The sequence below is a fragment of the Eublepharis macularius genome, chromosome 17, assembly GCF_028583425.1.
Source record: "Eublepharis macularius isolate TG4126 chromosome 17, MPM_Emac_v1.0, whole genome shotgun sequence".
Lineage (NCBI taxonomy): Eukaryota > Metazoa > Chordata > Lepidosauria > Squamata > Eublepharidae > Eublepharis > Eublepharis macularius.
This window is the reverse complement of record NC_072806.1, coordinates 30,393,823-30,416,019: the sequence shown is the minus strand read 5'-3', so window position 1 is coordinate 30,416,019 and position 22,197 is coordinate 30,393,823. Positions and strand designations below refer to the sequence as shown.

At 43.9% G+C, this 22,197-nt stretch overlaps 1 protein-coding gene across 2 annotated transcripts in view; it reads right to left on the bottom strand.

Annotated features, from left to right (window-relative positions):
- The window catches only part of TRPV2 (transient receptor potential cation channel subfamily V member 2), a 33,407-nt gene extending 17,167 nt beyond the window's left edge, over positions 1-16,240 (bottom strand). The window contains exons 1-9 of one of the 2 annotated variants that reach the window (XM_055001643.1): positions 16,181-16,225; positions 15,816-16,029; positions 12,234-12,422; positions 11,640-11,773; positions 10,098-10,250; positions 6,231-6,371; positions 4,577-4,875; positions 3,579-3,755; positions 1,266-1,415 (exon numbers count right to left, since the gene is read on the bottom strand). In XM_055001643.1, coding sequence (XP_054857618.1) covers positions 1,266-1,415; positions 3,579-3,755; positions 4,577-4,875; positions 6,231-6,371; positions 10,098-10,250; positions 11,640-11,773; positions 12,234-12,406 — 1,227 coding nt within the window. In that variant the 5' untranslated portion in view covers positions 12,407-12,422; positions 15,816-16,029; positions 16,181-16,225. Of the gene's footprint in view, positions 1-1,265; positions 1,416-3,578; positions 3,756-4,576; positions 4,876-6,230; positions 6,372-10,097; positions 10,251-11,639; positions 11,774-12,233; positions 12,423-15,815 lie in introns of both variants that reach the window. The other variant, XM_055001642.1, reaches the window with a different exon arrangement.
- Positions 16,241-22,197: the final 5,957 nt, after the last annotated feature.

The window sequence follows — 22,197 nt, the reverse complement described above, 5'->3', positions numbered from 1 at the left end:
GCCTTGGTTTGCAGACACGTCAATAATGTATATCCTATAATCACTTCTACCTGTGCATATATTTGTTTCATTTATTTTGACTTTCTTATTATATTGTGAAGTTGGGTTTGAAATGTTGTATTTAACTTTCTATGAAACAAAAAAGCTTCAAAATAAAAAGTTTTTAAAAAAACGAGTAGAGAAGGGCTGTGCAGAGAGAGCAGGTCTGCCCAGAAGACACAATTAACATATCATCTAATGCATATGGAGACTTTAATGTCACAAATATATGAATCTGACTTTCCCCCCCTTTTTTGTACATTGTCATTTTGAGTCTTCTAATTTCTCACATTCTTGTTGGTGGCATTCCTGATTCCTTTGTTTCTTTATGGTATTACAGCATCACTTTAATATAATTTATATATTAAATGCCATTTATACATAGCTGATGATTGACATTTTGGCTCGAGCAGGAAGAACCCATTTGAAACAGTGTGATCACAAACATCCCTAATTGTTCATAAAGCGTAACAATTACCACACACTCGCACATATATATGCCCCTAAGCTATGGTATAGGGAGTAGAGTGTTGATTCAGGACCTGGGACAACTGGATTTGAATTCTTACTCTGCTATGGAAGTTCAATGGGTGAGCCAGTAGGAGCAGTGGGACTCTAATCTAGAGAACCAGGTTTGATTCCCCACTCCTCCACTTGAAGCCAGCTGGGCGACCTTGGGTCAGTCACAGCTTCTCGGAGCTCTCTCAGCCTCACCCACCTCACAGGGTGTTTGTTGAGGGGATAATAATAATGTAAACCACTTTGAGTGGGCATTAAGTTGTCCTGAAGGGCAGTATATAAATCAAATATTATTATTATCATGGGCGACCTTGGGCCATCACAGTCTCTCAGAGCGGGACCACAAGTGACGCCTGACACAGGTTGGACACTTGCCAGCTTCCCTCAAGTTTTGATGGGAAATGTAGGCAGCTTGGCGGAATGTTGGACAAGTGACAGTTGAAAAGTCCATTGGACAGCAGTCAGAGAGTCAAGCTGCAAGACCAGGATGCCTACATTTCCCATCAACACTTGAGGGAAGCTGACTAGTGTCCAACCTGTGTCAGGCGTCACTTGTGGTCCCGCTCTCATTCAGCCCAACCTACTTCAGAGGGATATTGCTGTGATAGCCTGGAGGAAAGGAGGAGGATGTGATAAGCCACTTTGGGTCCCCGGTAGAGAGAAAAGCAGAATATAAATATTAATTAAATAAGTTGCACCTTCCTAACCTGAGGATGGTAGTAAGCAACGGCTGTGAAGATTGCCATGAAGATCATATACAACAGTAAGCTTAGTTGAAACCTCCTGGCAGCAAAGGAGTCCCATTTGCACTGCAGCAGTTTGTTCAACGGTTCCAAAACCACCATTTTGTACCGATTCTGTGTTCATGAGAAAGAAAAACAGCACATGGGTAACAATATACACCATTAAGCTTCTCTTCTTAGGGCACACACAGAGGGCCATACAAATTGGCACAGCTTGCTCGGTTTCTTCCGGAGAATCCTGGGAGCTAGCACTTCATTTATGCATCTGATGAAGAGAGCTGTGGTTCTCGAAAGCTGACGATGCATCTGATGAAGAGAGCTGTGGTTTTCAAAAGCTTATGCTACAATAAATTTGGTTAGTCTTAAGGTACTACTGGACTCTTTACTATTTTATGACTAGACGACTAACTATTTTACGACTAACACGGCTAACTTCTCTGGATCGCTTTTTTTATATATCCCGAATTCTTGTTCAATGGTCTTCTACAGAACAATTTTAGGTCCCCTCACCAGCACTCCCCTACTTTCTTGCCTGTCCCCCCCTTTCAGAGCTAATAGCAAGGGGGAAGGCATTTCTTTCAGGGTAGTAGAGTAGCTTCTTTAAAATGAAATTCAAGACATAGAGAGATCTCTGATCCATACTCATCGTTTTCTTGCATCTATTTCTCTCTGTCAGTGCTACTAATTGCGTACACACCCATTAATATGACATAGTAGACAGTGCTGGGGGTGGGGATACGTGGGCCATTGGCTTCCATTCCCTCCCACTACAGCCCTGCCTGCCTCTGTGCCAGTATCTCCCAGTGCACTTTTGCCTCTGTCTGGCTAGCGGCATATGCTGCCTCTACCTGTCAGGTGATGGTGGAGAAAGGATGTGGTGTGTGCTTCCATCTGTTCAGTTTGTGGGGTTGTCGGCCTCTACACCAGTGCGTATGAGTGAAACATTTGCCTCTGTGCTTAGCAGAACAGCAAGCAAAAAGGAGCAATTGCATTTTTACATAGAATTCCATCAACAACCTCCATCCTAAGTGAGTGATGGATATGAACAACACAGATTATCAGCACAATCCTCTCTGGTGGCAAGATCTTTGTGTAACTCTGATAAGTTAGCAAATGTTCCTACAAGTTAAATACTTCTTGAGTCATAACCTCATTTTCCCTGTTTCCCTTCCTTGCTCCCCAACCGTGGCCATTTTCACACATCTTTAAGAGCAAAGCTACAAGAAACAAATTACACAAGGAGCACGTGAAGGGAGTCGCAATGTTAGCCTGGAAGCTGAGTTTTAAAAGAGATCAGAAGGCTTTGATAATTTCCCCTCTCTTCAGGGCCAGGGAGATGGCTGCTTAGAGGTTTATTTCCTCTTCACCTCCTAGAAGGGAAGGTGAAACTGACAGAGCCTTCAGGAGACAAAGAGGAAATTAACAAACCCTCTGAGCAGCGATCTCCCTGGCTCTGTAGAGAGGGGAAATTGACAAAGCCTTCCAATCTCTTTTAAAACTCAGCTTCCCGGCTAACATTGCTACTCCCTTCATGTGCTCGGCCTCATGTAATTTGTCTCTTGTAGCTTAGCTCTAAAATAGTGCAATACTCACAGAAGGCTGCTGGCTTCCTCGCACGATTTTTGATGCCATCTTTTACAAAACGAAGGCAGGCAGCAACGAAAGCGCCACCATCACTGCCTGCCTCCATTTTGTAAACGGATGGCATCAAAAATCGCAGAGGAAGCTGGCAGCCTTCTGTGAGTATCACAATATTTTAAAGACATGAAAACAACCCTTCTTTAGGTCTACAGAACCGCTCATTAGAACAGCTATAGATATAGATATTATCTAATATTACAGCTGTCATCAATATTCTAATTTGGATTAGCTATAATAATATTAAAAAATAGCGTGTATTCAGTTCAGGTTTTGATTAGTCACCATCCAATCATGCAACGCTAATCACGTCCCTCTCACGGAGGAACTATTTTGAAGTAGAATTAATTGTTCTGTTTTCATATAGGGTTGCTATCAATCTTTGCAGTCCCACCATTTAGACTCCAAACCCTCTGACTTGATCTTGCTTGCTGATCATGTGAATTAAACCAGTGAGTATTTTTGCCCATTCAATATTTCACTATATTTGTATCCATCATGTACAAACGGCATTAAAAACGGTGTGAAAAAGACAAATCGGTGACACCAACAACAAAAATGAATGAAATTAAAAAGACAACGTGCAAAAACAGAAAGAAATAAAAAGGGCATATGGGAACATCCCTGTTTCCAACTCACCGGAGTATCACTGCTGTAGGCCAGGATTTCTAACACAGAGTTTTTCTCATAGCTATCAATGGAGGACAAGTCATACAGAGAAACGTGGACCGGCCCATAAGTCCATTCGGTGAACTTGCGTGACAGGTGCTGGAACTCGGGATCTTTGATCTCTCGTTGAAGAATGTGCTTGAAAATCTGTGAAAGACAGGAATGATCTCCTTGGACTTTGTCTTCCAACCTGGAGATTGGCCCTAGTGTAGTTTGGGACTTGGCTACAAACGAAGAAGTGTCCAGTTTGTATTTTAACTCTGGGTGACTTTCGGGTGGCCTTAGGCCAGTCACATTTCCCTCAGCTCCCTCCCCCAGTTTTTGAATGGCTAATGCCATCATTTACTAGTTGAAAATTACCATCTGCTGATGAGTTATTCATCAATAGCAATCCCAGAGTAGCTGTCAATCTATGATAGTTAAAAAGATTTTTAAAACATAAAAAGTACCAAAAAATCAGACCCCAAGACTAGCAATAAAACCTATATGAAAACCAACAACCTTAAAATTAAGAGTCTTTCTACGTGAGACATCTTACACGGGGATGCTCAAGTGTAGGGAGATGCAATGTTAGCCAAGAATTATAGTTTAAAAATTTCACCTCTCTACAGGAGGGTAGTTTAAAAAGGCAGAGCTGGTGGAGATCACTCCTCAGAGGGTTTGTTAACTTCATCATCCCCTCCCTGAAGGTTCTGTCAATTTCACTTCCGTTTCCTGAAGGCAAAGATGAAATTAACAAACCCTCTGAGGAGCAATCTCTGCAGCTCTGTCTTTTTAAACTACTCTTGTGTAGAGAGGTGAAATTGACAGAGACTTCAGCTGTCTTTTTAAACTATGCTTCCCGACTAACATTGCGTCTCCCTACACTTGAGCATCCCTGTGTAAGATGTCTCATGGAGAGAGACTCTAACTCCAGTTAAAATCACCCATTGGGAAAAGATCACATTCAAGGGAACGCATTGGTGTACCTCTACTTTGCCAATCTTGGCAGCCAGTTTCAAAGGAGTTAACCCTTGGTGGTTCTCTATTTCCTCCAGTCTCAGTAGTCGGTCAAGCTTGGAACCTTCCACCAGGATCTCATCATACATCCTGATGACGACCTCTGTATTCTTCTCTGTATCATTGGCCACCATCACTAACGCATGGAGGACTGTGTTGCCCAAAGAATCTTTTTCTGTCAGGCTGGCCTTCTGGTAAGGGTTGTCCAGAAGGTACTTCACCACTTCAATCTGATTGGTGCAAGCAGCCAAGGACAGGGGGAGCTCACCTGAAGGCCAGAAGAGAAATCAACATTAGCCTTGGAGTAGAAGCAGCTGCAGAACAGGAACGCTGCCAGAGTTCTTGGCCCGCCGAGAACTCAGGGCCAAGCTACAAGTGACGAAATACACTTGCCTGGCAAGTGAATGGACTCCCGTGTATTCCTCCCTGTTCACTTGCCATTCACTTGCGCTCCACTTGATCAAGTGGAGCACAAGTGAATGGCAAGTGAACAGGGAGGAATACACAGGAGTCCGTTCACTTGCCAGGCAAGAGTAATTCGTCACTTGTAGCTTGGTTCTCAGCCAGAGTTCTTGGCCACAGGAGAGCCAGTTTGGTGTAGTGGTTAAGAGCACAGGACTCTAACCTGGAGAACTGGGTTTGATTCCCGGCTCCTCCATTTGAAGCCAGCTGGGTGACCTTGGGTCAGTCACAGCTTCTAGCTCTCTCAGCCCCACCCAACTCACAGGGTGTTTTGTTGTGGGGATAATAATAACATACTTTGTAAACCACTCTGAGTGGGTGTTACGTCATCCTGAAGGGAGGTATATAAATGGAATGATGTTGATGTTGTTGTTAACCTCTTTAGATTCAAAATGTCCAGGCAGTAATTCTGCACGTGTTGTTTATTTGAAAATATATACCTTAAATAATCTCAGTATTATTCTAACATTTTTAAAGGTTACGATAATTAGTTGCATTAAGATAACTGATAGAATAGAATGTGTGATGGATAACATTGAAATATTGTTAAAAAGTCAGCACTGTTATTGTTGAGAAATATATAAGTAAAAGATAATGATAAGATAGGGTAATAATGAGTTTTTCTTTTTTTAAAGATAAGAAGTAGAAATAAGTTTGAATTCTGCACGTGTCGTCTGAAAAAATATAACTTAAATAGTCTCAAATATTATTCTAATATTTTTAAAGGTTGTGATTTTTGTATTCAGTACTTTGATCATCATTGTAGCACACAGGTTTGTATTCGTTTTTCTTGTCCCCTTCCTTTGTTCCTCTTTTTTTCTGTATTCCCTTTTCTGTTTTAATACAATAAAATACTACTAAAAAAATGTCCAGGCAGTTTCTGACATGGGTTCTTCCCCCAACAAAGGAAATTCTATAGAAATATTGTTAAAAGGAATGTCTGTTTTGATGGCAACTGCATAAAAAAATGCCATAATGGAAAGAAACAAATGAGGAGTATCGGCAATGAAAATGGGAAAACAAAAAAGTTCACAATATATGAGCACCAATAAGAATGAAAAGAGCCTATTTGTATCTCCCCTATTCAGGGGTCCCCTTAAACAGCAAACAAAGACCCCTCCCCTCCTTAAAACCAATCCTGGATTTATGTTACCAACGTACCAAAATAGAAGCACGCCCCTTTCCTCTTGTTCTGGAAGAACTCTCCGGTGGCCCTGGCGCAGACATTAGCACCGTTCTCGACCAGGAGCTTGACTAAATCTAAACATCTCTTCTCAATGGCAATGTGCAGTGCTGTGTTGCCTGAGGAAACAAGGGTAAGCACAAGAAATGCGCATCTCCAGCATCTGATGTAGGGCTAACACCCGGCATTGTACTACATTTTCTCAGTTGCTTGTGACACAGGATAGACTGAGCAAAACAGAGCAATCAAGGAGACTTAACTCTTAACGGAGCAATTGAGGAGACTTTTTAAAAAAAACCTAATAATGTGCCAAGTTACTTGTTACATCTTTTCCTTCATATGCATGTAATGTAATACAACCATTCCCACCACTTATATGACATATTAGCAACAGAGGCCATTTTTTAAAATATGGGCTCTAGAGAACCGAGTGCAGAAACGCTGCCGGGGCAGTGCAACAGTCACCTGTGCGCCTGTGCTCTACAGTGGGCCAGTTTTGGCTCCACACGGGCCCAATTCAGCCTCAAATGGGCGAAAATCAGGCCATTGAGGAGTGCAGGAGCAGGACTCATCATGCCACTCTAGCAACGCTCCTGCACTCCACAGTGACCAGACTGAGACTGAATCAGGCCCGTTTGGACCTGGAGGGATGCACTGTGGCAGCGCCCTCTGGAGGGATGGGCCGCCTTCCCCGGCTTACTCACCGCAGTGGTGCCCTCTGGAGGGACAGGCTGCCCTGCCTGGCCTTCCCACCATGGTGGTGGCGTCCAAAGCGACAGGTCACCCCACCTGGCTGTCTCGCTGCGGCAGTGGCCTCCAGAGGCCGTATTGCTAACAACTCCGTTTTTATCCTGGGTCAAATCCACATTCACCCATTACCCACATGTTTATCGGATATCTTCCATTTACCTCCAATCTGTGATTTTTTTCCTCTTCGTTCACATTTCTGCTTCCAATCCATCTTTCTCGCGTGTCCCTCCGGTCACACGGCTGCTCGAAAACTGCTTTTTTGGGCGGGACCTTTTTTTCCCGCCCATTTTTTTTTTATTTTTTTGAGCGCACTTTTCCTTTATTTCGATCTTGCCTTATAAAGAAACATCATTGAAGATAATGATGCCTCTCTTTCCCCCACTGACAGCACTGATGGCTCTCTCCCATTTCTTTTTTGGAAATTTGGAAGCATGTGGGAAGCTTTTGTGGGCATTTCCTATTCAGGACAGTTCAGTGCCTGAATTTTACTGAAGTTTCACTTCCTTGGAGTGTCATTATTTCGATATTTTGTAATTTCGATATTACAGTAATATAAAATAAAAAAATAAAAAACAGTTAAAAAGGAAGTTTCGCGAGTCCGTTCTGAGGATGGATTCACACCAAAATGATTTTTCAAACTACCAGATTTGATTCAGAAACAGCATAATCAATAAATCCAATGCTATGAAGTCAAAAACAGTCTTTTGCAGACTACGGAGCACTTGCAAGTTGAATCAGCCAATAGGAACTCTCGGAACGGCCGGAGAGACAGGAAGGGGGGTTGTTTTTTAAAAAACCGCATAAATTGCACATTGGCCCGTTCATGGCCACCGTGAAACTCCTGTTGAAAACCTGTGACCACATATTCGGGAGAAATGCGAATGAAATGCGTCTGTTTAATGAGGTAATGTGACCGGCACTCGGGATTTTGTGGGGAATGTGGGGAACATGCGACTTAGAATGAGTAATGTGGATTTGCCCCTGGTGCTCCTGCGCGAGCACACAGGGATAAAATGTGAGTCGTCGCCCATACGGCTTGCCTTTTATATAATAGGATATGCTGATACTACCTAGCACAACTTGAATTGCTCTGGAAAGCAACATGGGATTTTCCCCTCCTGTAATCTATATGCTGGTATACCAAGTATTATACAATGTGTACCTACTGCCTCCGTGCCCCTTACTTGGGCCTGATTTAAATGTACAATTTTGTACCAAGTGTACATTTTTAGCATGCCAGTACAACACCAACTTGGACTATAGATTTCTGGCATATTGATGCTACAAGCATAATGTCCAGGAGCCCAGTTTAAACAATATTCCAGGTGTGCACAAAGCAGGGTTGCCAGCTCCAAGCTAGGAAATTCCTGGAGATTTCAGGAGTGGAGCTTGGAGAGGTGAGGGTTTAAGGAGCAGAGGGACCTCTGTGAGGCATAATTCCATACTGTCCACTCTCCAAAGCAGCCATTTTTTCCCAGGGGAACTGATATCTGTGACCTGGAGACCCGTTGTAATTTGGGGAGATCTCCAGCCACCACCTGGAATTTGGCTACCCTAGTATGAAGTCACATGGATAAGTTCTTCTGTCCCACTGATGTCATGTTTAAACCATGTTGGTGGTTCTGGCTGAAAGACACCAACAGTTCCCCAAAATAAGCCACCCTGTTCACCAATTAAATGTTATTTTATGAGTAATGCCCTTGTCTTTAAATTAACAGTGTTGAACATAAGGGACATAAACAGTGAAAATAAAACCTAAACATAATCCTGATAAGAATGAATGAAAAATCTTGCCCTCAGGTCATAGCTAACTTATGGCAACCCCTGGTGGGGTTTTCATGGCAAGAGCCTAACAGAGGTGGTTTGCCATCGCCTGCCTCTGCAACCCTGGTCTTCATTGGAGGTCTCCCATCCAATTACTAATCAAGGCTGACTCTGCTTAGCTTCTGAGATCTGACGAGATCAGGCTCTTCTGGGCTATCCAGATCAGAGTAATTTTCATATATGGAGTACATATATTGGTGTAGATGTTAGGGCTGCCAAATGGTCTTTCCTGTCTCTTTAATAGAGGCTAAAGGCCTGGGAATGAGCAGGTGGAGGTAACATTGCCTGGGAAATAATATCTCATTAAGCATGTATTAAAGGACAGGGTTTTTTTTCCCTCTAGGCAGTTAGCAACTCTAGTAGTCATATCTCAGGCTAAACCACTTAATAGTTGGTTTTCTGAAATAACTCAAACCTGGGACTAGCCGACAGCTCCAGCTTTCCCTCAAGTCTCTCCTCCCATGCACCGCCTTCAATTGTCAAAATCCACCTTCCCACAGCCCAGTCTGACCCATCCACTGGATACCCTGAGCAGCAAGTTTTTGTTCTCTGTAGCTATTCTATTCACTTATTTACAGAGAATTTTTACACCCTACCTTTCTGTCAGTTGCATTAAAACTAGCTTTAAAGTAACATTTAAAAAAAAACAGGACAAACAAAAAGGCTCACATAACAAACATATAAAATCAAAGGCAATGAAAATGGGGATGTTGGCACACACCCCTAGTGCTGATGGAGGGGCGGGTAGCAATTCAAAACCATTTTCCCTTCTTCCTCCTACGCTGAAGACTGGCTGGGCACTGATAGAGGCAAGAGGGGAGGGGTCAGGTGACAACTGATCCATTATGAAACACTGTTGATATAAAGAATTGACTTGCCCACTTGAATGGGAATAGGCCATTCAGTTCTACAGAGTAAACAATGGATGGAACTATCAAAACGATGTGTCCTTTCTGTCTTTGCTCTTCTGTGGTACATTCCCCCCCAGATAAGAAGACACAGGGCTTTTTTTCTGGGAAAAGAGGTGGTGGAACTCCGTATGTTGCCCTTGGAGAAAATGGTCACATGGCTGGTGGCCCCGCCCCCTGATCTCCAGACAGAGGGGAGTTGAGATTGCCCTCCATGCCGCAATCTAAACTCCCCTCTGTCTGGAGATCAGGGGGCGGGGCCACCAGCCATGTGACCATTTTCAAGAGGTTCCGGAACTCCGTTCCCCCGCGTTCCTGCTGAAAAGAAGCCCTGAGTAGAGACATCATCCCAGAAACACTTACCTTGGTAGTAGCTACCGGTGCAAGCAACATTGACTAGTGGGTTCGGATTCCCACTCTCCTTATCTATCTTCAACAACAATGAGATGGTGGGGTTCATCCCATCTTTTAAATTCAACAGGGCCTTCATTAAGCAAGTCTTCCCTGTTTTTCCATCTGGAAGAGAAGAGTTTCAGCTCAGATGCACCATCTCCTGTCGGTTGTGTTTCTGTGGGGATATCTTCCTAACCCCATAGATGTGCATTTTGTATCTAGGAAGAATGACATAGTTTCGCCCCACTCCCGCTATCTCAAGCCAATGTAATTCTGGAAGGACAGATGCCACTTAAAGAATATGGTAATGAAATATATCCTAAAAGAAACAAGCCAATCAGAGACCCCAATCAGCCCACATGGGCAAAATGAAAACATTCACAACAACAAAATATGAAAACACAAAGGAAGACAGATTTGTATATCCTTGGTACAAGCCATGAATGTGTCACTTCTGTCCATGTAATTGGGAATGCTGGTATTCCCTGAATCATAAGGGAGACACCAACATGCGCAGTCTGTATTCTGCTTTGTACAGGGCGCGGAGGGGGGGAGCTGTTGTACAGATGTTATACAGAAAATGCAGAGGCTGGAAGTTATAGTCTCTCTAAACGTTACTAAGTACTTAGGGATGCTCAAGTGAACCTCATTTTACATGTCCCCCCTCCAATTTTCCATGCACTCGCTCGCACAATCACACTTCAATTTGCTCCACGTGAATAGCTTCATGCGTTCTATATCAGTTCCTCCTCGACTGCTAAAAGTATCCCAGTTTCTCCCACATCCATTCATTGAAATGCAGATCTTGACACTTTCTCACACCTTAAAGAAATGCAAATTGGCAAGTCAAAGGAGCCTACAGTACTTGTTCTCACAATGAAAACAGCTGAATAGGAATCACTTGCAGATGCAGTCACACAAAGGGAGCTCCCATGAAAGCGGCATGGATGAGCACCGAGCAAGAACAGCCTGCACATGTATTGAGGACTACACATACAATCCTGCACTTGCGCGTCCTTAGGTACTTAGTAACGTGTTGAGAGACTCAGTGTCTAGTGGGTGTGATTCTGTTGTCTTTCAGCCACTCCAGTACTGGCAGGGCACACACTTCACATGCTCAGCGTCTTTGCTTTAATTATTCTCATGTTTGCTTAAGAAGGGCGTTAAGCATGAGGGTATAGGGAGCTACTGCCATTCAGAACAGACTGGATTTGTAATTTCCAAGCCGTATGCCACAATCAGACCAATAGCGTGCCACAGGGGATTGAATCTTCCTTGGCTCCTGACAGCCCAAAGCATCCAACCACCCAAAAAGGTTTTCCTCTATGTCCACTGGATGAGTCCTTTCCCTGGGCTTGCCTCCTTCCAATCAGCTTTTGGGACGGCAGATACATCTGTGGCATCTCTATTTCATTACACGCATACAGACATTGTCAGTCTTAAGTTAGCCCACTCCATACAAGACTGCACCAGTTTTGTGTCCTGCCTTTGGGCAGAGAAGAACAGGAGTACCTCTATATTCAGAGTTGGAGAGAAATTTGTGATTTCTTCGCAGATATTCAGCCAAGCCTTCCAGTTCCTCAGGTTTGCCCTTTGTAATGGCGCCAAAGATACGATCTCTGTTGAAGGGGTTTGGATCCTTTGGACTGCAGAAGGAAAGCAAAGTTATTTATTCTAGTAATTACAGGAGTTTGGGAGATCTAGGATACAACAAACTTGGATCTGATTATCCAGCTGTTTCACTGAGCAGTTCGGATCAAGATGTTATCCTTGGACAGAGACATAAATAGAATTGCACGCTTTCAGGGAAAGCTGCCCATTAAGTCTCTGCATGAACCGTTACTCTAGGCTTCCAGTCAGGTACTTAGTACTTCCAGTACTTAGGACAGTGATCTACACAGTACTGTCTACACTGTCCGTGATCTACACTGTCAGTGATTATTGACAGTGATCTACACAGAAACAAAGGATGAGACCATTTCTGGTAGTAATTCTCAATAAGAGCTTTTGGTACATAAGCTTGCCTCCCATTTTAATCCCCCAAAGCAGTGTGTCAGCTATCAAAGTTCAGAAAGAGTGCCAGTTCATCACCTGCACAATCCTTACCTTGCATTTTTACCCCGATAATCTTTTCTGATCATGATTGTCGAAGAGGGCTGGCTCTCCTTCTGAAAAGGCGTGTCCAGAGGTTGCAACTCATCTTCCTCCTCATCTGGCCAACGCTTAGTGGTCTCTGATTCTTCTGTGACACTGTCAGCAACCTCTAATAACGGCAACATCGTACGATCGGAGGTGCTGCCGGGAGAATGGAGGGAAAGTGCCATGAGAAGAATTCATTTGTTGCAGAACATGGATTGAACATGACCCAAGGGTGTGCATGGTGTTCAGCCATGCTTTCTTAGCCCGAAGGAATTTCCATTTTTAAATAGTAACAGACTCACTCAGCTTGATAAGCTTTGCCTGCATTATTGAGAACGGATATCTGCACTGTGCTTGAGGTCAAGACGCCCACTCAGGAAGAGTCAACCTTGCTCTGGAAGAATTGCTTACACAAATCTCGCCTGGCTGGGAGTCTAAACACCGATGGGATGTTATGAGAGCATTCACTAGCTTTTTATTTACAAAATGGATGGACTAAAGCACGGCAGGCAGATAGCCTGAAAGCGATGCTCTAATGGTGCAATCCTAAACAGAGTTATGCCAGTCTAAGCCCACTGTAATCAATAGGCTTAGACAAGAGTAACTCTGCTTAGGATTTCACTGTATGAGACTGCTTTGCTTTTATCCATGTTTGTTCTTCACTGGCTATCCTCTTCTAATAAAATTCACAAAAAAGAATTCATTGCTTTGAGCCCATTTTTATTTTTCTGTTGGAGAGTTCATTCATATTAGAATTCTTCCCCTTATCAGGTGGATAAACACTGGGCTTTTAGGTAACTGGGTAAGCATTAGTGGGCAGCCCTTAATCCTGAACTGTCCAGTCTCCCAATGTTAGACAACAATGTATGGGCCGATATATGGCTAAATTCTAATTTACAGAATGTACCTTAGAGCCAAGCTACAAGTGACACCTGACACAGGTTGGACACTTGTCAGCTTCCCTCAAGTTTTGATGGGAAATGTAGGCAGCTTGGCGGAATGTTGGACAAGTGACAGTTGAAAAGTCCATTAGGCAGCAGTCGGAGAGCCAAGCTGCAAGACCAGGACGCCTACATTTCCCATCAAAACTTGAGGGAGGCTGACACGTGTCCAACTAGTGTCAGGCGTCACTTGTAGTTTGGCTCTTAGTGAAAAGTTTTCTGCTTTACTTCCTAATTGCTTTCCTCTCCTGGGACCCAACGAGCAGGCTCTCTGAATGAAAAGGCCTTGCTAGGCCCAAAGTGGAGCAAGCTCTTCAAAATGACACATCAGATACAGAAAGATAGTTCTGCATCCGGCTGCCAAAAGTCAATTGATCGAGATTTGCTTGACTAATCCAGGCAGACTATTTACCCTGAACCATGTCAGAATGCCTGGAAAAGCAGCACTGAGCTGAAATACTATTTGGAACCAACCCAGGAGCAGGGAGGTCCTTGTGCAATCAAAATACTTTGTTTTTCTTCTTTAATCATTTGAGTATTTATTTTCCCTAAGTAGGATTGGAAAGAAGAAGACAAGTAAACCAGAAAAAAACTTAAATTTGAAGATTTAGACTATATCTTATATAGGTGTAACTTGGGCTTGCCAGCCTCCAGGTAGTGGCTGGAGATCTCCCGGAATTACAACTGGTCTCCAGGCCACAGAGATCAGTTCACCTGGAGAAAATGGCTACTTTTGGGGGTGGACTGTATGAAATTATGCCATGCCAAGGTCCTTTCTCTCCCCAAACTCCACTTTCTCCAGGTTTCTCCAGATTTCACTCCCTAGATCTCCAGGAATTTTCCAACTTGGAGCTGGCAACCCTAGTGTAACTTTATCACAGGGTTCAGTAATTAATAATGAATGATAAGGTCTGGGAGGGGAGTATGGAGCTACTAGGAGAGAACAGATCAGGAGACCTGCCAAAGGAAAAATTTGTCATGACATAGAAACATTTTGAACTGAAGCCTTAAGTTTCAGAGGGAACAGTATCCCATTTACATTAAATACTGTTTTTATAGTAATAAAATCCTATTCTGTAAGGTCCTATAATGATTAAAGCGATGTGGTTAGAACATCTTAAGAGTATTTGGATGCAAGGCCTATATACCAGAAAAAAAGAGATTCAAATTAGAACCCAGAGCCTTAGAAGACATTTTGGAAGGATATGCACCAAGATAGAAGAGATACGTAAGTTTAGACCCAATAATAATACTACTGTAAGTAGAGTTGTGCAATTTGATGAGTGGCAAAGGAACAACCAGAGTGCTGCCACACATGAATCCTTCAGAGGAGATGGCAACGACAACCAGCTGCTGCTGCATGGCCCAGATGGCATCACTATACAGATGCAACCAGATGTGCAACCAGGTGAGGAGGCAATGGATGCAGCCACTGAGCAGATGCAACCCGGTGAGGAAGTAAAGGTGGAAATATGTAAATTTTAAAAGCGAGTTTATGGGCTTAGGCAAGCTATGAAATTGTGGAATGATAATATGAGCAAAACGTTACTGGATTTAGACTTTAAATAATAATAACAACATTTGATTTATATGGGCTGATCTTGAGGGGGAGGGCAGAATGGGTTACATCAGTGCTTAGTTCTCGTGGCCCTTACATGTCCAGGGTAATGCCGATCGCCACCTTGGGGTCAGGTAGCAATTTTCCCCAGGCCAGTTTGGCTAGGGGTCCTGGAGGTGTTTTTCCATCTTCTAGGCATGGAGCAGGGGGTCACTGGGGCAGTCAGAGGGGAGCAGTTGTGAATGTCCTGCATTGTGCAGAGGGTTAGACTAGATGACCCTAGAGGTACCTTCCAACCCTATGATTCTATGATTCTGTATACTGTCCTTCAGGACAACTTAATGCCCACTCAGAGTGGTTTACAAAGTGTGTTATTATTATCCTCACGACAATCACCCTGTGAGGTGGGTGGGGCTGAGAGAGCTCTGAGAGAGCTGCGACTGACCCAAGGTCACTCAGCTGGCATCAAGTGGAGGAGTAGAAGTTTATTGACTAGAGAGTTTGGCTGCCAAACACTGGCTAAGGAAACAGGAAGTATATGCATCAGAAAGTGCCATAGTTCAGACCTTGCTTCTTCCTGTGTCAGAAGACAAGCCACCAAAGTTGCCAATTCCAGATTGGGGAATTCCGGGAGATTTGGGGGCAAAGCCTAGAGAGGGTGATCAGCAGGGTTCTGATGCCCTCAAGTCTACCCTCTAAAGCAGTCATTTTCTCCAGGGGAACTAATCTCTGTAGTCTGAAGATCAATTGTAATTCCAGGAAAATGTCAAGCTGCACCTGGAAACATGCAACTCTGCTCCCCACCCACTACCGCCAATCTATTATGACCTAGCTCCCATTACATTTAAAGTTCCCAAACGGATACCTCAAGTAATAATTTCCACCTCTCTCCTTAAAGTCAGTCTCTGCCTGATGATTTAGTCTCCCACATAAAATCCGATTCTGGGGCTGAGCACATAAATTAATCAATCTCTATATATTTAGCATGCAAGAGCCTTCGCTAGTCTGAGGCCGAAAGGAAAAATAAATCATAATTAATGATATACTTACTTTGCAGTGGGATTTCTTCCACCGTGCCTCAAATAATGTTGTTGAGCAGATTGTCAGGCTTTAGTTGCTACCAAGGAGGCAGATTTCACTCCACTTGTGAACTTACAATGTCGTTTTTTCCATGAAGCCAAACTTGCTGGTTGCTAAATCCGCACGTTAAAGATCCTTACGCTGAGGGAGGTGTTCAGTCCAGTCAGGATTTCTCAACTGCTAGCTACAGCATGGTAAATATTACAGCCGCAAGAAAAAGACAAAGTGGTTTTCAAATTCCCACAGAAAGAATGAAAATCATCTTTACAGAACCAACGAATGTAGCAGCACTCAGAATAGCCAGTCCATAATTAATATCTTAACCTCTGCCTTACCAAAATGGAGGCTCCAAAGCGCACAGTACAAAAGCTATAAGATTCCTTCTCCTTTTTTAATTCTTCTCTCTGCCTGCAGATCTGTCTCTCGTGTTTATCACAAGGCTTCTAAAAAACACAGCCGCTCTGTACGGCATCCATCACGGGATCAATTTCTTGATAGAGCTGGGTTTTCCTCACTGACAGTTTCATTTGTGGTGTGACGTTGAGAGGAAAGAGGAAGCAAGCTAAACCACCCTGTTAGCAGACAGAACATGTGCCATGAGCTGAACAGCATGGACTGCCTTCATGGCAGAGAGTGTGAAAAAGGTCTATTTGCTTTCCCGAGGCCTTTCTTGCTAGCTGCATCTCAACAGGGCGGTGCATATTCTTAACCAGAGCTGATATTCTGATCCTTGTGGACATGAAAGATTATTGTACTCTTCTGTGTGAGTAATGGTGTCTCGTGGCCAGAAAGCAAATCTTTTCAGCTACCAGGGTAAAGAAAATGTAGGGAACGCTGGGCTAGAGATATGCAGATATGTTCTTTTTTCGCATGTTGTCACTGTGAACCTTTTACATACAGCCAATTTGTTCATTTATTTTATGCTATATCCTATTTACATGCATGAGTACATTAAAATGTCTATTATAATAATGTGTATAATAATTTGATATAGGGAAACAGAAAATACCGCAACATTAAACATTCACCAGTTTGATTTACATAAGGGAAAAATAAAACTGAAACAGAGATTTTTTGGGAAGATGAGCCAGCAATAATGAGCAATTCGAAATCATCTCTAAATGGAGTGAATTGTAATGTCATTAAATTGCTTCCTGGGTCAGCATTAAAAAAACAGCACAATTGAGTGGTAAAATAAATATCTAACATCACAAGAAAAAACCAATTTTATCAATTTCTCTATGTTAATGGTTTCAATGGCTAGAAGCAGACAGTCATTTAAAATAAGAGATTTGAAGGAAACGTGAGAGCAGGTTACTTCATGGTGTACACACCTATTTATTTTGTCCTGTTGCCATCTCAGGACAAACAATCTTTGAATGGCTTTTAAATAAATACAAAACAAACAAACTGTACCACTCCTGTTTACCAGAGGTAATGGTGGTGGCGTGAGCTAACTATATGTAGCATATGACCTTGGTTTCAAACCATCCTCCAGAGATGATCCACACATTGTGGTATATATGATAGAATCTCCAAATGGTGTGCTGTGGTAAAAATATAATAATAAACAAATTAATTTTCCATTTTCTGTCCTTCATTGGTTCTCCTGATTAATTTCTCTGAATAACCTAACCTATTACTTATGTCTAGCAGAGATACTGCTAAATTTCACAACTCCACCATTTTTTACTCAACTCCCGCCCTCAACATTGTTCATTTTCTCATTTGTTTCCTCCAGGGGTCATTTCCTAGAAAAAGAGCTGGAGGAACTCATTAGCATAGCTCATTAGCATAGCTCATTAGCATATGCCACACCCCTTGACATCACTGGAAATGTGTCATTGGCATCGCTGATTTGCATATGCCACGCCCCCTGACATCGCCTATCCTGGCTGTTTGGACCCAATCCTGGCCATTCAGGACTGAAATTGGGCCAAAAATGGCAAAAAGGGGCTGAAAATGGCCAAAAAGGGACCCAAAATGGTCAGGATTGGGCCGCTGCTGAACAGGAGAGTGATCTACCACCTGTCAGAGGCCCAGTCCGGGCCATTTCGTCCCCAATCCAGACCAAAACGGGCCCCAAACGGCTGATAGTCAGGTGGGCGGGGGCCACCTGTCATGTGACCTCTTTGGGGAACTGCCAGAACTGCGTTCCTGCGCGTTCCCCCTCAAAATGAGCCCTGGTTTCCTCATGGCAAACATTCATCATCAACCATGGTGGTGGAGAGTTCCCTCAAGTCATAGCTGGCTTATGGCGACCCCTAGTGAGGTTTTCATGGCAAGAGACTAACAGAGATGGCTTGCTATTGCCTGCGTCTGCAACCCTGGTCTCAGGACTCCCATCCAGCTACTAACTAAGGACAGCCCTGCTGTAGCTTCAGAGATCTGAAGAGATTGGGCTCACCTGGGCAGTGGGCACTGTGAAATGTATCTAATTTTTAATGCAATTTGGCATCAATTTAGAGTTTTCATCTCTGGCTTTGGACAGTCCTGGAGTTTTGGGGGGCAGAGCCTGGGAGGGCAGGATTTGAAGAAGGGAGATAGATCAGCAGGGAGGTGATTGTTGGAAGAGGAAGATCCAGCGCTGTTTCTCTCCTCAGGTTTCAGAGGGGGACAAACCAAAGAGTTAGAAAGATAGAGAGGTCAGGGCACTCTGTTTTCTGTTTACTATTGTTTACTGCTCTGACTGTCATTTAATATGCAGATTGCTATTCTCAGGATTTCCTCCTCCTGACTTCCTCCCTCTCACTTCTCTTCCTGGCATTTTCCTAGGCAAAACCTCTTCCCCTCTCCTCCTTCCATCTTGGCAGCATGGATGCAGGCTTTGTCCTAGCATCCATGTCCATCCTTAGACTAGATAGGTAGTTAGGATCTGTGTCTCCTCCTTTCCTATCAGAATATGGAGTTCCTGCAATAAAGAACTCTTACTTCTTTTCTAAATATAAACCAAGTGTATGATTTCATTATTTTCATTCCTGCACACACACCAGCCAGCAGAACGAGCTCACAACCACCTATAATCATGCTTCTTATGCCTAACGATAGACTTTGCTAACAGCCCAAATGGAATCCTTTAATTTCTGGGGCCTGCATAACAATTTATCAGTGATACCATAGAGTCTTCTGTCCGAAATGGCCATCTTCTCCAGGAAAACTGATCTCTGCAGTCTGGAGGTGAGTTGTAATTCCAAAACTCCATACCCCACCTGGAGGATGGCAAGTCTACATGGATTGCATATAAAAAGAAAGAAATTAATCTGGACACCTGCAATGAAGTTGGGCAAAAGATAAGTTTCACATAGTTTTACCAAAAAAACCCAAAAATAAGTGAAAAGGGGCATTTTTAGACTTGCTTAGTCTCCCACTCATACCCCCCCCCCTTAAAGACAGCCCCAAAAATTTCAGTTCAACTGGAATGATTTTGCACCGTGGAAGAACACATTCCACCAACCTTCTTGCAAGCTGTCTTCTTTAAAAGATTCCATCCTGCTACATACCACACACACACACACCACACACACACACACACACTTTTCCCCTTTCATGTTTTTCCCCAGAGATCTTCCAGCCAAGCAGTACATTAATAGGTTCCCGGAAGACAGCTGAAGTTAATGGGCCCCTTCACAGACTCTGCATCAGCGATATTAAATGAATCGCTAGCACACCCAGTTGCCATCTGTGTCTGCACTGAAAAAAAAAATTCCTATAACATTCAGAGAACGGAATTTTTTTTTACAGATAGCACTTTTAATATTAGATTTATAATAAAACCATAGCTTGTATTTTATTGATATAGATGTTGAGAGCTATCTCAAGATACTTGAGGTAGGAAATTAAATTACGTTGTGTGGGCACACACACGACCCTCTTCCACAATAAAAATAAAACCTTAATGAAATGAAACTCATCACTCAAATCTGCCCCCTCCCTTTGAAGGCGTCTCCTTACAGATGGCTGATAGTCCTGTAAATACGGCTTGCAATGATGACAATACAATGTTTAAGGTGAAGGGGAATGTTAAGCCTGAGGTATGGTTGCCAACTCTAGGTTGAGAAATTTCTGCAGATTTGGGGGGGGGGGGTGGGGGTGGAGCCTGAAGAAGGTGGGGGTTTGGGGAGCGGAGAGACCGCAGTGGGATATAATACTATACAGTTCACCCTCTAAAGCAGCCATTTTCTCCAGAGAAACTGATCTTTGTAGTCTGAATAATGTCAGGAGTTGTAATGCCAGGAGATCTTGCCTGGAGGTTGGCACGTTAGCTTGAGGAGAAATCCATTCCTCTCTGCGAATTGACTTAATTTCCAAAGCTGATTCAATTCAAATAGCCTCATATTGGTTTTTTTACTCCTCCCTCGTAAGAAATGGACCCATGAATATTTTTTCATCAGTTTCTCTTTCCTTGCTTTCATGATAAAATTAATCTTGAATACATGAATGTTGTTTAGGGAACAAGGGCAAATGAAGGACACGAATGGACAAGTGGAGCAAAAATCCTGTTGAGAAAAGAAAAGGGGAATCTCCAACAATAAAGGCAAGACACGCCTCATCCAACAACAATGGCAACCGTCCACAGATGTGGTGTAGTGGTTAGAGTAGGATCCAGGGGGCCCAGATTCAGATCCCCAGGCTGCCATCAAAACTCACTGGGTGACCTCGGGCCAGTCACACCCTCTTGGCCTAACCCACTTCAGTTGGTATGAGGATTAAATGGAGGAGAGGAAAACAATGTGACCGGCTTGGGTCTCCATTGGGGAGAGAGACTAAGTATAAATCAGAGATCCCAAGTCCCCGAGGGGCAGAGGAGGATCCCCCGTTCCCATCTTTTGCCCCCTGTAGGGTTGCCAGCCTCCAGGTGGTGGCTGAAGATCTCCTGGAATTAGAACTGATCTCCAGGTGACAAAGATCAGTTCCCCTGGAGAAAATGGCTGCTGTGGAGGGTGGGCTCTATGGCATTATACCCCACTGAGGCCCCTCCTCTCCACAAACCCTGTCGTCTCCAGGCCCCACCCTAGGGTTGCCAGCCTCCAGGTAGTGGCTGGAGATCTCCCGGAATTACAAACTGGTCTCCAGGCCACAGAGATCAGTTCACCTGGAGAAAATGGCTACTTTTGGGGGTGGACTCTATGGAATTATGCCATGCCAAGGTCCTTTCCCTCCTCAAACCCCACTTTCTCCAGGTTTCACCCTCAAGATCTCCTGGAATTTCCCAGCTTGGAGCTGCAACCCTACTCCACCCTCAAAATCTCCAGGAATTTCCCAACTTGAACTTGGCAACCCTAGCCCCCTGCCACAACTCACCTGGTCGGGGTGGGGAGGAAGGCAGAGGAACAGGTCACCAGGGCACATTCCTGAAGCGACATGACAACATCCAGGGCTTTTTTCCTGGGAAAAGAGGTGGTGGAACTCAAGATCGCACAATGACATCACTTTGGGTCAGCTGGAACAAGGGGGGAGTTTTTTTAAAGTTTAAATCGCCCTCAGTGAAAATGGGTCACATGGCCGGTGGCCCCGCCCCCTGATGTCCAGACAGAGGGGAGTTTAGATTACCCTCTGCACCCTCAGCGGCATGGAGGGCAATCTAAACTCCCCTCTCCTTAGAGACCAAGGGTCAGGGCCACCGGCCATGTGACCATTTTTAAGAGGTGCCGGAACTCCGTTCAACCGCGTACCGCTGAAAAAAGCCCTACCAACATCACTCCTGGGAGTGACATCATCACACCGCCCCAAGAGCGCTCCTGCGCTTCACAGTGGACCGATTTGGGCCCCAAACAGGCCAAATTGGCTTGTTTGGGGCCCAAATTGGCCCATTACGAAGTGCACACATGCTCCTGTGCCTGTGCAAGGACATCTGGGAAATTATGTCACTGTGCAGGTGCAGGCGTTCGTGTACGTGAGGAGCTCTCTCAAGGCGGCGCAAAGGTGAGTGTGAGATCTCCACCCTCCTGCTGGGAAGGTAACTGGATCTGGCAACCCTAAAAATCAAAATGAAATCTAACCAGCCATTTTTTGCTGTGTTTGAACAAAAACATTGCTTAAAACCCAACAATGATGAGTTCTTTCTAAAAAAGAAGCCTACTGAGGTTGAGGCCTGCACAAATTCAGTACACTGGAATAAATCAGCCTCCCTCACATTCTCTGATACACTGAAATTGGTTGCAATCACAGTGAGGAGGGGAAAGACACTTTGTACATGCTCAGAGAATTGCCTGCCTCCTCTAGGTAGGGCCTGGTGTTCTCCTGGAATTAAAACTGACCTCCAGATTAGAGTTCTCCAAGAGAAAATGGCAGTTTCCGTGGGTGGCCTCTATGCTATCACATACCTGCTGTGCCTCCTCCCCTTCCTAAACTC